The sequence below is a fragment of the Lampris incognitus genome, chromosome 19 (assembly GCF_029633865.1).
Source record: "Lampris incognitus isolate fLamInc1 chromosome 19, fLamInc1.hap2, whole genome shotgun sequence".
In the NCBI taxonomy this organism is placed as follows: domain Eukaryota; kingdom Metazoa; phylum Chordata; class Actinopteri; order Lampriformes; family Lampridae; genus Lampris; species Lampris incognitus.
In genome coordinates, this window is record NC_079229.1 from 2,981,049 (window position 1) to 2,996,364 (window position 15,316).

A 15,316-nucleotide genomic window follows, 5' to 3' on the forward strand; every position below is an offset into this window, starting at 1 on the left:
CCCAATTATTTCTCAGTGGATCTGCACAAATCACTTAAGTGACCTACTTTGGATTCAAAATGGTGAATTTCACTTAAAGCTGCCAAGTTTGCATGCCTGACAATAAACTTTAAAGATGAGCTCTAATATTGCAACTTGAATGTCACATCAACACAGTAAATAGATTGATCAGACTGTAGGCAACTTAGCCTCGACCAGATAAGTATGCCTTTTTTTATTTCCCCCGTTTCTCCCCAATTGTACATGGCCAATCACCCCGCTTTCTGAGCCGTCCTGGTCGCTGCTCTGCTTCCTCTGCTGATCCGGGGAGGGCTGCAGACTACCACATGCCTCCTCCCATACATGTGGAGTCACCAGCCACTTCTTTTCACCTGACAGTGAGGAGTTTCACCAGGGGGGCATAACACGTGGGAGGATCACACTATTCCCCCAAGTTCCCCCTCCCCCTGAACAGGCGCCCTGACCGACCAGAGGAGGTGTTAGTGCAGCGATCAGGACACATACCCACATCCGGCTTCCCACTCGCATGGTCTCTGTAGGGACACAAGCCGACTCCGCCCCCCCCGGAGACAGCGTTGCCAGTTATTGCTGGTTCATCGAGTCCAGCCATATTCAGATCTGATGAGACCGAGGCGTGAACTGCGGTCCCCAGTGGACAACTGCATCAACACAAAGCCGATGCTTAGCGGGATGCATAATTAAATGGGTAGTGTTAAAGGAGTGTGGTTTTACCCGTCCTTGCATCACTGGTGCTTTACAAGCATTGCAAATAGCCATTTTATTATCTGTATCAGATACTACGAAATACTTCCAAACTGCTAACACGTTGAGGCGTGTTGCTGGCACTCATAATAAACACTTAGCGCCATCGTCGTGTGCTCATAGTTAATGCGTTACCTTATCGGCCAGGCAGTTCATTGATGCAAAACAAAACCAGGTTGCATGCTCAGCCTGCGTGCCTGGTTCCAAACGCCAGTCCAGTCAGTGGCACAAATGCATCTCTAAGCTGTTTTGCCAACTGCCAATAAACACTAAATAAGAAGAAGAAGAAGCCCTGCGTCTGGGAGACTGATGCTAGCTTTGGTTGACGCTGGACAATATTTACCGCAAGTTTTTAAAAGCAAGGTAATCAAACACGGTTTTAATGGTGATTAAAATGTGAAACGGTAATACCGACCATCTGGAATTTGACCCAGTAGCCATTTCATCTCTACTGTGGAGAAGTGGTTACCTTTTGGTTCCCACTCTGTGGTTGGGAGCAATGTCGATGGTGTCAGTAGCAGAATCATGACGTACAGCCAGGCCCAGGTCAGCAATGCAGCAGGTCCCATTCTTCTTTACTAGAATGTTCTTGGACTTCAGGTCCCTGTGGGCAATGGCTGGCTTACCTGCAAACGTGAGACAGAAAGATAGAAAGAATGACACAGATGAAGACAGAGAGCGACAGACCAAGACATTGAAGGGGATGAGATTCCTCGATCCTGTGCTCCAGCAACTCAGGAATCAGGAACACTTCACTTCATACATTTGCATACATGAAATGAAACGAAATGCTGTTTCCCCCAGCCCACAGCAGTACAACACAAAGACAACAACACATCCAGAAACTACAAGAACACATAGTATATCCAAACTAACACACATATCCAAACTCAAAAAAAAAGCACTTGTCTACGGGAACGAATGCCAGCCAGGATGACTGTTGGAACTGTTGGTCTGCATGGGCTAGCACTTAGCTTAGCCCGCCCCACTTCAGCGTCCTGTCAGACGGCCCTCAGCGTTTCCTTCTCGGGCGCAGCTCCAGGCAGGGGCCGTGGTCCCCAGGCTCACCGGACGAAGCAGATTACGCTCTCCCAGCAGATCCAGCGCCAGCTCTCCCACTCATCAATCGAAGACAAAACTTAGACGCGGACATGGACAAAGACACTTCATGGACAGTACTAGGTGAGGCTGCCGCAAATGTGAATTTGCACCGCCATCTTCTGACACCAGCACTGGGTGAGGCTGCTCCAAATGTGAATTCGTGCAGCCATCTTCCCACATCAGTAACCAGTTCTCTGAGCCAGACCAACTCTGTCTGCTGCTGCCCACTAACAGTGCCTGACTCACCTCATTCTCCTTCCTGACCGAGGAGGAAGTCTCCAAGCTTCTGCTGGACTCTTGTCCTACTACCTGTCCGCTGGACCCGATACCATCCAGCCTCCTACAGACCATTTTCCCTGCACTTAACCCTGCAGTCACACACATCAACTCCTCACTTACAACGGGTGTGCTCCCCACCGCATTTAGCACTACAACAACCAGGATTTCACTCCTGCCTAAAACGACTATGGGCTGACAAAATTACCGCCGGTTTTCAAACTCTATATTCTGTCAAGATAAATAATTGAGATATTAATGCATTACATATGTTAGTATGTCTGTTATGAAACTAACTGACACTAAAATTAAAATTTTAACAACTTTAATACTATTTTTCAAACAATTTAAAATGGCCGCTGTCCAACGCCTGTAAATACTGCAATGCCTCGATGGTACTCATGGTGTGTATGAAACGGTGTTTGTAACCAGACATCAAGTTTAGACTATTTCTCTGCACTGGAGAATGCTAGTGTGTTTCTAGGACAGAGCAATGAACTTCGCGAAGGAAATGATGCGACCAACACACATCATAAATAGTGACATGACGGGCATGATCACGCACAAATTACGAGTGGTCAAGATGACCACCCATGGTCGTTTTAGGTAGATATTATAACTTTTTTTTCAATTGACCTATAACCCATTTTAAATACAAATATATGCAATTTTAGGAGAATTTAGGGAGCGTCAGGTCTGTATCTTTTTTCACAAAGTTAACCCTACAAGTTAAGTTAAAGTTTGAAAATCCAAAACAGTCATAATGACTGTCTTGGTTGTTCTAGTGTTAAGCAAGCTCGGGTCACCCTGCTGCTCAACAAACCTACACTCAACCCAGCCCAGGTTGAAAACTACAAACCGGTTTCACTCCTACCATTTCTTTCAAAAATTCTTGACCACACGGTCTTTCACCAAGTCTCCGAATTCCTTTCTGAGAACAATCTGTATGATCCAAATCAGTCTGGCTTTAAGTGGGGTCACTTTACCGAGACTGCACTCCTGTCAGTAAAAGAATCACTGCGTTAGGCTAGAACTGCTGGTCAGACCTCAGTCCTTCATCAATCTGAAAAAAAATATTTTTTTTTTTGGCTTGGTTTCATGTTGCTGCACATTCTTTTGATTTTGTCGCTCCTCTGACGAAATGTGGAGTAGAGCACGATAGCTATCCAGAGCATTGTGGTAATTCTGTAAGGTGTAAAGGGAGGGTCATTTCGTTGGCTTGAAAATTTTTGGCAAGTTTATGAATTATGACTTTATTATTAAAGCTATTAAGAGAAGTCCCCACATCTTTCCAGCTAAGTCTTTCCAAATCTTCATTGTGATAGAAATTGAAAAATGAAGTCATTGACAGTGGACAACAGTTTGCAACGCAATTTTTTGTTTTCCACTACCTTTGGAAGGCTACATCTAAATACACAAAGGATGGTCCACAACCTTGTTTCCCATTGAAATCGGCAGCCATGGTTTCCCAGCAACATCGGTGTGCTATTTCCTACAGAAGATGGGTTTGGAGCCCAAACAACTGGAGCAAGCCATTGGTGAGATAGCCATGGCAGCTGAGACCAGCTCAAGATGGTTTTGTTGATGAGAGCCCACAGTTGGAACCCTTCTGCAGGTGAAAGCTAATTTGGTCTTTGCTGTCCCACTCAGGCGAGGTGTACAGACTAAGGGGTGAAACGCTTGTGACCCTGAGATACCTGCTGAAGATTCAGAAGGGTTCACTGCCATGTGAATGCTCTGACCATCCTTCCACCAAGGAATACCATCAAGAGGAGTAACTTGCAACATCCTAAGTAGGTCCTGCAGTTTCTGCTTGTAGAGAAGCATCTCAGATGTTTGTTTCACCCGTACGTGAAAATGGGAATAACCATGATAAATACAGCTGTTGTAGGTTGAAACAGGGAGAAAACACCACACACTGTCGGTTACATTTGCTAATGTTTAAAAAGTATTCTTCCATTTGTGTAAGAAAAACAGACTTGCTTCTATTCAACTTTGTTTGCCTGTGGTCACACAGAATTATCTTCATCAGCTGGCAAAAAAGAGGGAGCAGCATTTGGATTCAAGATGTTCTCTTCCACCAGACCGTTTTGCTTGCAAGTCCCTATCATAATCAGCCTAGGTGAAATACAAGCTGCATACCCACATATGTTCAACTGAACTTGCCAGTGTGTTCCACAATACGTAGTGTTTTATGGCTCTCCACCACTGTTTGCAAAGGTCGGCATCTTTATAAGGCAGCGGGTGTAATTTAGCTTTGTACTCTTTGCTTTAACTTCGTCGCTTCACCGTATCCAGACAGTGCACGATCACACCATGTTAGCATTCCGATTTATCTTCCCTCCTCACGTGTAAAAAGAAATAAATGGAAATCCAAATCTCCCCATCCATATCAGACGTAACCTGACTGTAAACGCAAAAAGTTGCTATGCTTTATGAGAAGTACTACTATATAGCTATACATGTGCATTGCCCATATGTGTGTCAGGCTAGGCGCTGACGGCAAACTGCGACATGGAAACTGTAGGAACACTGAGAAAGATCACAACAGAGAGAAAGCAAAATGTTCTGTCGATATGGGTTGTACCGTAAATATTGTTTCAAAAGACTATGATAAGGTTTACCATCAACAATTAACTAAAATACAGATTGACGGTGTGAATGTTCTCCGTTAATGTTATTGATGGTACCGGCAACTTTAAAAAAAGATTTTTGCATCCAAATGGCCTTTTGCATGTATGCTTGCTCTTGGATATTAAATCATACTTGTGTATGATTTAATATGTGCCTATATACAAACAGGCGTTCCATCATAAAGACGATTCGATTTAATGGATTTGCAAGTGAATGGATTTGTGTATTTATGCATTTGTCTAACCTTGTGTGCCCACTATCTCCATGTGAAGGTGGGCCAGGCCGCTAGCAGTGGACAAGGACAGCTTGATCATGCCCTCCACAGTGACGGTGTAGCGGTTCAAGTAGTCAAACAGAGATCCATGTTCATGGTAGTCTGACACCAACCACAGCTGGGTCCATGTCCCATTATCTAGAGACAGAAAGATGGAGGGATGATAAACAAGAACATTTTAAACCAGGACAGGAAAAAAAGCGCAAGAGGGAAAGGCAGAAAAAAGAGAAACACAGAGGGAAAAAGAAGAACAACACAAGGAAGAATTTAAGAGGTTGATATTGTCCTTCTCAGAGTTATTGTCCTGGAAATAAAGAGAAAGAAGCTGGTACAACTACACCAGCAACCAGGCTACAAACCAATACAGTTACACACCCACACACCGACTTACACACTCCTTTATTTCCTTACTTGTTAATTCGGTTACACTTCATTTTAGGGGGTCGGAAATTACCTAGTAATTTCCTAAGTAATAAGGTGGTAATTATCACGTAATTTCTTAGAAATAAGGTTGAAATTACCTTGTAATTTGGGTTAGGGTTAGGGTTACGGTTAGCTGTAAAATTACCTGTAAAAACTACCACCTTATTACTAGGAAATTACAAGGAAATTTCAACATTATTTCTAAGAAATTACATGATAATTACCACCTGATTACTAGAAAATTACAAGGTAATTTCAACATTATTTCTAAGAAATTACATGATAATTAACACCTGATTACTAGAAAATTACTAGGTAATTTCTGACCCCCTAAAATAAAGTTACCGTTAAATCATAAATGAGGTGGTATAACCAATCTGTATCAGCCCAGCCGAAAAATACCCAGTTTTCTAAACTGATTTTCACCCGGATTTCATGTTTCCACGGATGCAAAAGTTGTTCCTTTTCGTGTGAGGTTATGTAACAGTGTCCTGTTGTGGTGAAATTCGGGAACGCTGGATGGCTTTGAAAAATAAAAACCGGTATCGCTGAGCCTTGCCTATAACTAACACTCATACAGGGGGTTCCGACCTTTGTTGTCAGCTGCAATGAAGCCCAGGATGTTCTCGTGTCTCAGCATGACTGTTTGGTAGATCTCAGCTTCACGGAACCAGGAACGCTCCTCACGAGATGAGAAAATTTTTACTGCCACCTCCTCTCCACGCCACTTGCCCCTCCAGACCTCTCCAAAGCGGCCCTTCCCGATGCTTTCCTGGAGAATGATAGTCCTGGCAATGGTCCGCTGGACTAGCAAAGGCAATCCTGAAATGATAATAATAAAAATAGCAGTATACGGCAATGAAGAGGGTCCAAGCACCTTATGTTTACCAGATTTGGTAGCCCTTTAACCAAAAAAATGTAAGAGCGGTTGTAAACTAGTAAAAAACTGGTTCAATCCAATTCGTTTAATGCTTTATGAAAAACAGACTGATGGACTTCCTGACTGACAGCAGTTTGCAGTGAGGCAACGTCTCTTATTTCAGTTCTCTACCAAATACAGCTGATATTTTGATGTTTGTTTTGTCTTTTTTTTTTTTTTAATTTGGATTTCCCCTCCTTTTCTCCCCAGCTGTATCTGGTCAATTACCCCACTCTTCCAAGCCGTCCCGGTCGCTACTTCACCCCCTCTGCTGACCTGGGGAGGGCTGCAGACTCCCACATGCCTCCTCCCATACATTTGGAGTCACCAGCCGCTTCTTTTCGCCTGACAGTGAGGAGTTTCACCAGGGGGACGTAGTACATGGGAGGATCACACTATTCCCCCCAGTTCCCCCTCCCCCCAAACAGGCGCCCTGACCGACCAGAGGAGGCGCTAGTGCAGCGACCAGGACACATACCCACATCCAGCTTCCCACCCGCAGACACGGCCAACTGTGTCCGTAGGGATGCCCAATGCCTAACCAAGCTGGAGGTAACACAGGGATTCGAACCGGCGATCCACGTGTTGGTAGACAACAGAATAGACCGCTACGCTAAATGGACACCCATGTTTGTTTGTTTGGGGGGGGGGGGGTTTGTGAATGCAGTCATGGCTTATTACATAATAAGCCACTAATGAAATTTGGTTGTGATTGAAAATTATTCAAGAGCACATAATCAAATTTTTTTTTTAAACAAAGTACGTCAGTTATGAAATATAACTTTTTACTTCTGAGGTGCTCTTCAGGGACACAACTCAAAATGCTTTAGTGGACATGCTAAATGGAGGTGAATTTTGGTTAAAATTTTGGTTTGATTAGAAAAAAGGTCAATGAGTTATGTCAAATTGTGTTGATGAGTTGATAATCAGTATAATCGATTGATTATACTGGGGATTGAGAAGTATAGAGGAGGCCAGAAGGAGTTACATTGTGTCTTTGGAGATTTACAGAAAGCATATGATAGGGTGCCGAGAGAGGAGGTGTGGTATTGTATGAGGAAGTTGAGAGTGGCAGAGAAGTATGTAGGAGTGGTGCAGGATATGTATGAGGGAAGTGTGATGCTGGTGAGGTGTGTGGTTGGAATGGCAGATGGGTTCAAGGTGGAGGTGGGATTACATCAAGGATCGGCTCTGAGCCCTTTCTTGTTTGTAATGGTGATGGACAGGTTGACGGACAAGATCAGGCAGGAGTCTCCATGGACGATGATGTTCATGGATGACATTGTGATCTGTAGTGAGAGTAGGGTGCAGGTGGAGGAGAGCCTGGAGAGGTGGAGGTATGCACTGGAGAGAAGAGGAATGAAAGTCAGTAGGAGCAAGATGGAATACCTATATGCATGAATAAGAGGGAGGACAGTGGAATGGTGAGGACGCAAGGAGTGGAGGTGATGAAGGCATATGAGTTTAAATACTTGGGGTCAACTGTCCAAAGTAACGGGGAGTGCAGTAGAGAGGTGAAGAAGAGAGTGCAGGCAGGGTGGAGTGGGTGGAGAAGAGTGTCAGGAGTGATGTGTGACAGAAGGGTACCAGCAAGAGTTAAAGGGAAGGTTTACAGGTTGGTTATGAGACCAGCTATGTTGTATGGTTTGGAGACAGTGGCACTGATGAAAAGACAGGAGGAGGAGCTGGAGGTGGCAGAGGTGAAGATGATAAGATTTTCATTGGGAGTGATGAAGAAGGACAGGATTAGGAACGAGTATATTAGAGGGACAGCTCAGATTGGACGGTTTCGAGACAAAGCAAGAGAGACAAGATTGAGATGGTTTGGACATGTGTGGAGGAGAGATGCTGGGTATACTGGGAGAAGGATGCTGAATATGGAGCTGCCAGGGAAGAGGAGGAGAGGAAGGCCAAAGAGGAGGTTTATGGATGTGGTGAGGGAGGACAAGCAGGTGGCTGGTGTGACAGAGGAAGATGCAGAGGAAAGGAAGAGATGGAAATGGATGATCCGCTGTGGCGACCGCTAACGGGAGCAGCTGATAGTAACAGTAGTAGTAGTAGTAGTAGTAGTAGTAGTAGTAGTAGTAGTAGAAGACTGACAAAGCATTCTGTCACAGAATGCTAAGTTCTTGATCTAATGAATATCTACTATCTACGATCTACCATTGATATCAGCTTTACAGTAATTAATTACTGATGTGCTACAATAATTGGCCTGATCTATATTTCACCTATAAATCCAAATTTAGCAACAACTGTTATAACGGTATCTCATTCAAGTTCAGACAATAATATGATAAAAAGAAGTGCGGGCATACAGATGTATCTTACATGATTTTTACTTACACAAGTTATTTTAAAGATTTCTGGTTCCTTCAATGTATCAACTGTTGAAACCATCAACAAATAAATCCATATAAAACTAGAAGAGTGCATATCCTTGCCAGGCGTATCTCCCATCTCCAGTGCTCAGACTTGGGTGAAAAACCAGCTGAGGTGTTTGCACTCGATTGCGGTATGAAACAGGTTTTTCAAAGGTTTTGAATCACCACAACCATGAGAGGTCCTTGATCATACAGTCATGTGCACAAAAATTATTAGGCAGGGCGTCCGGGGAGTTCAGCGGTCTATTCTGTTGCCTACCAACATGGGGATCGGTGGTTCGAATCCCCACGTTACCTCCAGCTTGGTTGGGTGTCCCTACAGACACAATTGGCCGTGTCTGCAGGTGGGAAGCCCAATATGGGTATGTGTTCTGGTCACTGCACTAGCGCCTCCTCCGGTCGGTTGGGGCGCCTGTTCGGGGGGAGGGGGAACTGGGGGGAACAGTGTGATCCTCTCAAGCACTACACCCCCCTGGTGAAACTCCTCATTGTCAGGTGAAAAGAAGTGGCTGGTGACTCCACATGTATGGGAGGAGGCATGTGGTAGTCTGCAGCCCTCCCTGGATCGGCAGAGGGGGTGGAGCAGCGACCGGGACGGCTCAGAAGAGTGGGGTGATTTGCCAGGTACAAACGGTGAGAAAAAGTGGGGGAAATCGGAAAACAAATAAATAAATAGATAAATGATCAGGCTGACAGGCCCAGTAGTATGCAAGACAAGCAGCAGAGATATTTGCACACACGGACAGAAGAACCGGTGTTGTTCCTGCTATTAGAGGACTTTTGTGTAGCGGCCAAGTCGACTGAACGGGAAATATGGGGAAAAAGTTTTAATATGCAGCACTCAAGCTAAAAGAAATACCTGATAAAAACGTTTGGCCTGTGGATGCGCAGCCTCGGAGGCCGACCCTCATACGAATGCGAGCAATATGAACGTGCACTTTCCAAAAAGAAAAGGTTTGCTGTGCAACCATTCTGGTCTGACCCCAACTCTGTGTATTTTCATAATATAATAAAGCTGGGGAAACCGTTTACAATTGCACACGTGCAAGTCACATCTATGGTTGACTCAGATCCGGCAGCAACAAGAATATGCAACCATTACTGTTTTGACAACAACCTAAAGGAAGCTGCTCGTTTATAACCTTCACATTTTTTGGATTATCAAAATACTTTTAAAAAGTTGTGATCATGTCGCTGCCCGATCCGGATCAGTCGTAGATGTGAGTTGCACATGCATGCACGCCGCTGACTCGGATCAGGCAGCGACAGAGAGTAGCGTTGGTCAAGCAAGCTAGAGAGTGAATGAAGAGAGGGAGCAGCAATAACAAAAACAAACGTTTTTCGAGGTTTTTAATCACCACAACCACGAGGTTCTTCAGTACACCGTCACACCTGTGTACAAAACACGTTAGGCTGACAGGTCCAGTAGTTTGCTAAATTAGCCACGGACCCCCCCCCCCCACACACACACACGTGACCAAACCATTAGATTAAACCCTACAAAAACTACACCCACAGTCAAACGTTCTCACCCACATCCCAGCGCCCAGCACCATACCTGATCCTGATCCAGAGGTGGTCATGTCATAGATGAGGTCCTTGAGGGTGGTGCCTACTGTGATGAAGGGATGGTCTAGGGAAGGGTCCTCTTCGTTAGGCACACGGTGGTGGTGGTGGTGGTGGGCCCCAGCCCCACCAGCCCCCAGTCCCAAGCCGCGGTGGCTGTGGCACACATAGAAAGCTAACACTAGCACCAGGCAAAGCACACACACCGGCCCTGCTATCACCGCTGCGAGGGCCACGGGGCCGAGTGGGGCAGCCTTCTCTGGAGGGACTGTGGGAGGACAGAGAAGAAAAAAGGAGAGGTGAGAGAAAGGAAAACAGATCCATCGATTTAGAAAATGACACTCCCTCCAAACTTTTCACATATCTAGTATCCGGTCTGCAGACCCCATAGGCACACCGTTTCAGCATTTTGTTGTGTGTTTGAAAGGTTGACGGACCGTTGCTAAGGTAGCAGGATTGGACAAGCACCGTGCTGGGGCGGTACTTTGCGAAAGGTCAATTATTATACCTGTTACTTTTACCCACACAATGCGCTGATTTCTTCCTTCATGTTTTAGTGTTTTCCGGCTACTGCCTGGATAGTTCTGAAATGCATGATGGGCATAGCAACATTAAGTAAGGGGGGCGGGACTTTGCAAAAGGTCAATTGAGGTTTGTATTTAAACTCACAATGTTGAAAACACAAGAGGTTAAAATCACCTAATTAGAATAAGCAAGTTGTTTGCCAAGTATTTAAATGAGAGAGACCATCCACTGTGTGCACATCTTTGGCTCTTACTCTCACTCTGGCGTGCCATTGTGCGTGCAGGCAGGGGCGATCTAACCTGTCCTGAGTCAATTAGGCTGACTCAGAACAGGTGAATTCACATTCATTCTACAACACTAAGACAAGTTAAACAACATCAAGACAAGTTATACAGTGGCCAGCCAGCTGGTGATACCACATGTCTGTCTTTGTCTGCCAGTGTTACTAAACTGTTAGTGCAAAGGCAACAATTTGTTCACACATGTAACAGGTGTATGTTTTGTTAAGATCATAAGGGATTAAAAGTGTAAATGTGGTATATGCAGATGTATCCTGATTGTGTCTAAACGTAGGTAAGATGGACTGCTGTTCACACATTACATTACAATACGTCTTGAATGTGTCTCGAGTGGCCACTTCAAATTGGAGTTCAAGTTCAACTTTATTGTCATATGCATTTGAAATACAATGAAATTCTTGTGTTCTGGCTCTCTCTGCCTTAATACAAGGGACACAAGGACAAAGGACACACCAGCCAAAAAAAAAAACTGCAACAGCTCTATATTGACTATGTACACATGAATTCATACATTATATACACAGTATAGAAAAGTGCACGATAACACAACATTGTAAGGTACATATGGGTGCGTCAGCTGTTCAGCAACCTGACTGCCTGTGGGACGAAACCATTACTGAGATGGGTGGTGTGTAATTTGATGCACCGGTAATGTTTTTTTAGATGGAAGGAGTGAGAACAGAACATGAGTGGTGTGGCTAGTGTCCTTAGTGATGTTTTGGGCTTTCCTTTTGCAGTGAGTGGTGTAAATATTAGGAAGTTGTGGTAGTTCTACGCCAATAATTTTTGCAGTCCTTTGAAGCAGTCTGCAGTCCTGAGCAGTCAGGTTGCCAAAGCACATTCTGATACAGCCTGTCAACACACTCTTGATGATACTGCGATAAAAGGACGCCTCAGAAAATACACTCTCTGCTGTGCCTTCTTGAGGATGCAGTTGGTGTTGAGAGACAATGTGAGGGTGTCTGTGATGTGTAAACCAAGAAATCTAAAACTGTCCAATATTTTAACAGATGACAAATTGATGGGAACAGGAATGTGATTTTCTCTGATCTTTCTGAAGTCAACAATGATTTCTTTCGTCTTACTGACATTTAGAGAATGGTTGCTATCATGGCACTATATGGTTAAATCTTCCACTTCCTTCCTACAGGCCCGCTAATCACCAACGTTTATTAGTCCGATCACTGTGGTGTCATCTGCGAAATTAATGATGTTGTTATATTTGGCAACATAGTCATGTGTAAAGAGACTGTACAATAGGGGACCAAGTCAGCAGCCCTGAGGTACACCGGTCCTAAGAACTAATGCGGATGAGTATGTTTGACTTATTCTCACAGTCTGGGGCCTGTCTGTCAGGAAATCAAATAGCCAATTACAGATAGAGTTGCCCAGATCAAGACCTCTGAGTTTCAACACCAGTTGGATGGTACAACTGTATTACAAGCAGAGCTGTAATCAATAAAAAACATTCTGATATAGGTGTTTTTCTTTAAGGTGTACTAAAGCAGTATACAGAACAAGTGAGAGACCATCATCTACAGATCTATTGGAACAGTAGGCAAACTGTAATGGGTCAAGGTAGCAAAAATGTTACATTTTATATATGACATAACCAATCTTTCCAGGCACTTCATAATAACAGAGATCAAAGCAACAGGTTGATAACCATTAACCGGTGTTTTCTTAGGTAGGGCAACGGTGGTCCTCTTAAAACACAGTGGAACAGCGCACAATGACAGGGACAGGTTAAAAATAAGAGATATTCTGATACCACCATTTTTTCTGTCCTGACAAGGATACCCAAACTGTTCTATCTGCCGATATCGGGTACCAATCCGATACCAGTGCATTATACATGTGCATGTGTGTGTGTGTGTGTATTGACAGTTGATGATTGCTTAAGGCATGAAACAGGCTTGTACTGTCTCATATAGAATTTACTTGACTCACTGGATTTTATATATATTAGGGCTGTCAATCTTCCTATATAATTATATTCGAATTTATATGCATTATTATTTTTAATATTCGAATATATTCGACTTTTTTAAAGCTCTAATTTAGCCTATTACAGGATTATGTCAATGTCTACAGTATCAGTGTGGTTATTAAGTACATCCTGTCCACTAGAGGGCATTCCAACCACTCAAAACGTCTAGAAATACGAATGAACTCTCAGAAAGTCCAGGTCAAGTCCAGGTTTGAATAAAAGCTATTTATCAACGTCCTCAAGGCTAAGAAACACTCCTACTCCCCCAGATATTTAGGAGACCTCGAGAGGTGTCCTAAGTGGTTAGCGGTTGCCAGTAGGAGAATGAGACTGATGAGACAAATTTTCCATCGCCTATTAAAATACCTCATGTGTTGGTTAATTCGTGCACAATACAATTCGTTCCCACGTTTTGGTTCATTTGTGTACACGACATACAGTTCCTATTTAGGAGATAGCTACGGTGTTGTTGAATGAGTTGTGTGTGTCTTTACACACCGGTGGGTATAGGCCACTTCAATGAAGACGTAGCCTACCGTAGTTGCGTGTTGATAGACAGCCTATACATTCAGCGTAGGTTTTATGATGATGTCGAAAATGATGCCAAGTTAAGGTTAATATTAGATTGGCCTTAACCGTCAGTGTACAGTTGGTGCTTAGCTCACTGCAGCCGCGTGTGGGTGCGCAAAACAAGCCTTGCATAATTAGGTCTGTGATTTGAAAGAATGTACCATGACGTCAGATGGTCAGGAGTGGTGACCTCCGCTGTGTCCTCTCTTTCTGCCATTTCTGTGATAGTGATGTTAATGGTATTGCGCGCGTTTAATGATATTGTGATTCAGACTCAAACTTTATTGTTCATGACACGTCAAAAGCATTTCACATGGGTAGGCAGGCGAGAAGAGTGAGATTCGCTAACGTTAGCCAACACATTTACATATTATTTCTTAAAAACATTTTTTTACACATTTTAATGACAATTCTAGCATTCGAATAGTATTAACATTTTTAATATTCGAAATATATTCGAATACAGAAATTCATTCCAACAGCCCTAATATATATATATGGAGAGAGAGAGAGAGAGAGAGAGAGAGAGAGAGAGAGAGAGAGAGAGAGAGAGAGAGCCTTTTTTCGGAAACCGTCAATGGTGTTGATGAAAGTACTCAACAAATGAGGAGCGGAATATTAAGATAGATGTAGGAGAAAAAAAATTAATTCATAGTTGGCTATAAAGCGAACTTGGCAGCTGATGAGTGCGCAACGCCTACATCTAAATATAATATAATTTTTTAACAGATGTATACTACTAACCCTGTATGAATGTGATGACTGCTATCATTGTTGTATGGCCTGGCTCAGGTCAAACCCTTTGTAAAACATTAACAAATAAATACATACAGAGAATGAATGCCATAGAGCTTTGTTTTATTATCTAGTTTGACAGCCATAACCGAAAAAAATCCAGAAATAAGTAAATCTAGGAATAAACAACATTCCTTTAAAACAAATTCTTAAAGTGCAGCCACAATTTAGTAAAATAATTTTTTTTAAAAAGTGCAGTAACAGTAAACAGTAGCGCAACATCAACTTAAAAACTAAATATTCAAAAATAAACAAGAATTACAATTAAAGTGTAAAACAAAAGAGCAACAGCTACACAGTAAACAAAAAATAAGTTGAAACAAGTAGGCTACACACTGCATTAGCAACTTACTACTGCTCACAATTTCAAGAGCAATGGCAGGTTCTTCTTCAAGAGAGCATTTCTGCTCCTTCTCCTGTTCCTCCTTGCATCAACAATGTTGGAGGCTGCGCTGAACAGTCTCTCACTATCCACGCTGGTACAAGGAGCACAGAGAAATGTTGCTGCAGTGGCAGCCAGGGTGGGAAACTGAACTATGTTGCTTCCCCAGTACTGGAATGGGCTGTCTGAGCACAGGATAGTTTTCTCTGTCAAATATGTCTGTATTTGAACCTGTGTGCTTGTGCTACTCGCCCCACATTCCTCATCATGCTCCTGCAGGATTTCCTCAAACAGGCCCCTCGAGCGGCTCTTTCTGCTGCTGTTGTGAGCTTCGAAGTGGGCATAAAAAATTGTAAGCTGATCCAGGACAGAGGCAGATATGTTTATAGCAACACTGAGTTTAGATTTATAGTCCA

General features: G+C 43.4%; 1 protein-coding gene across 1 annotated transcript in view; it reads right to left on the reverse strand.

Annotated features, from left to right (window-relative positions):
* tgfbr1b (transforming growth factor, beta receptor 1 b) overlaps nt 1–15,316 on the reverse strand; it is a 66,543-nt gene that overhangs the window by 12,658 nt on the left and 38,569 nt on the right. Inside the window, exons 3-6 of the mRNA XM_056299014.1 lie at nt 10,332–10,607; nt 6,062–6,292; nt 5,018–5,185; nt 1,232–1,388 (exon numbers count right to left, since the gene is read on the reverse strand). Coding sequence (XP_056154989.1) covers nt 1,232–1,388; nt 5,018–5,185; nt 6,062–6,292; nt 10,332–10,607 — 832 coding nt within the window. The remainder of the gene's footprint in view (nt 1–1,231; nt 1,389–5,017; nt 5,186–6,061; nt 6,293–10,331; nt 10,608–15,316) is intronic.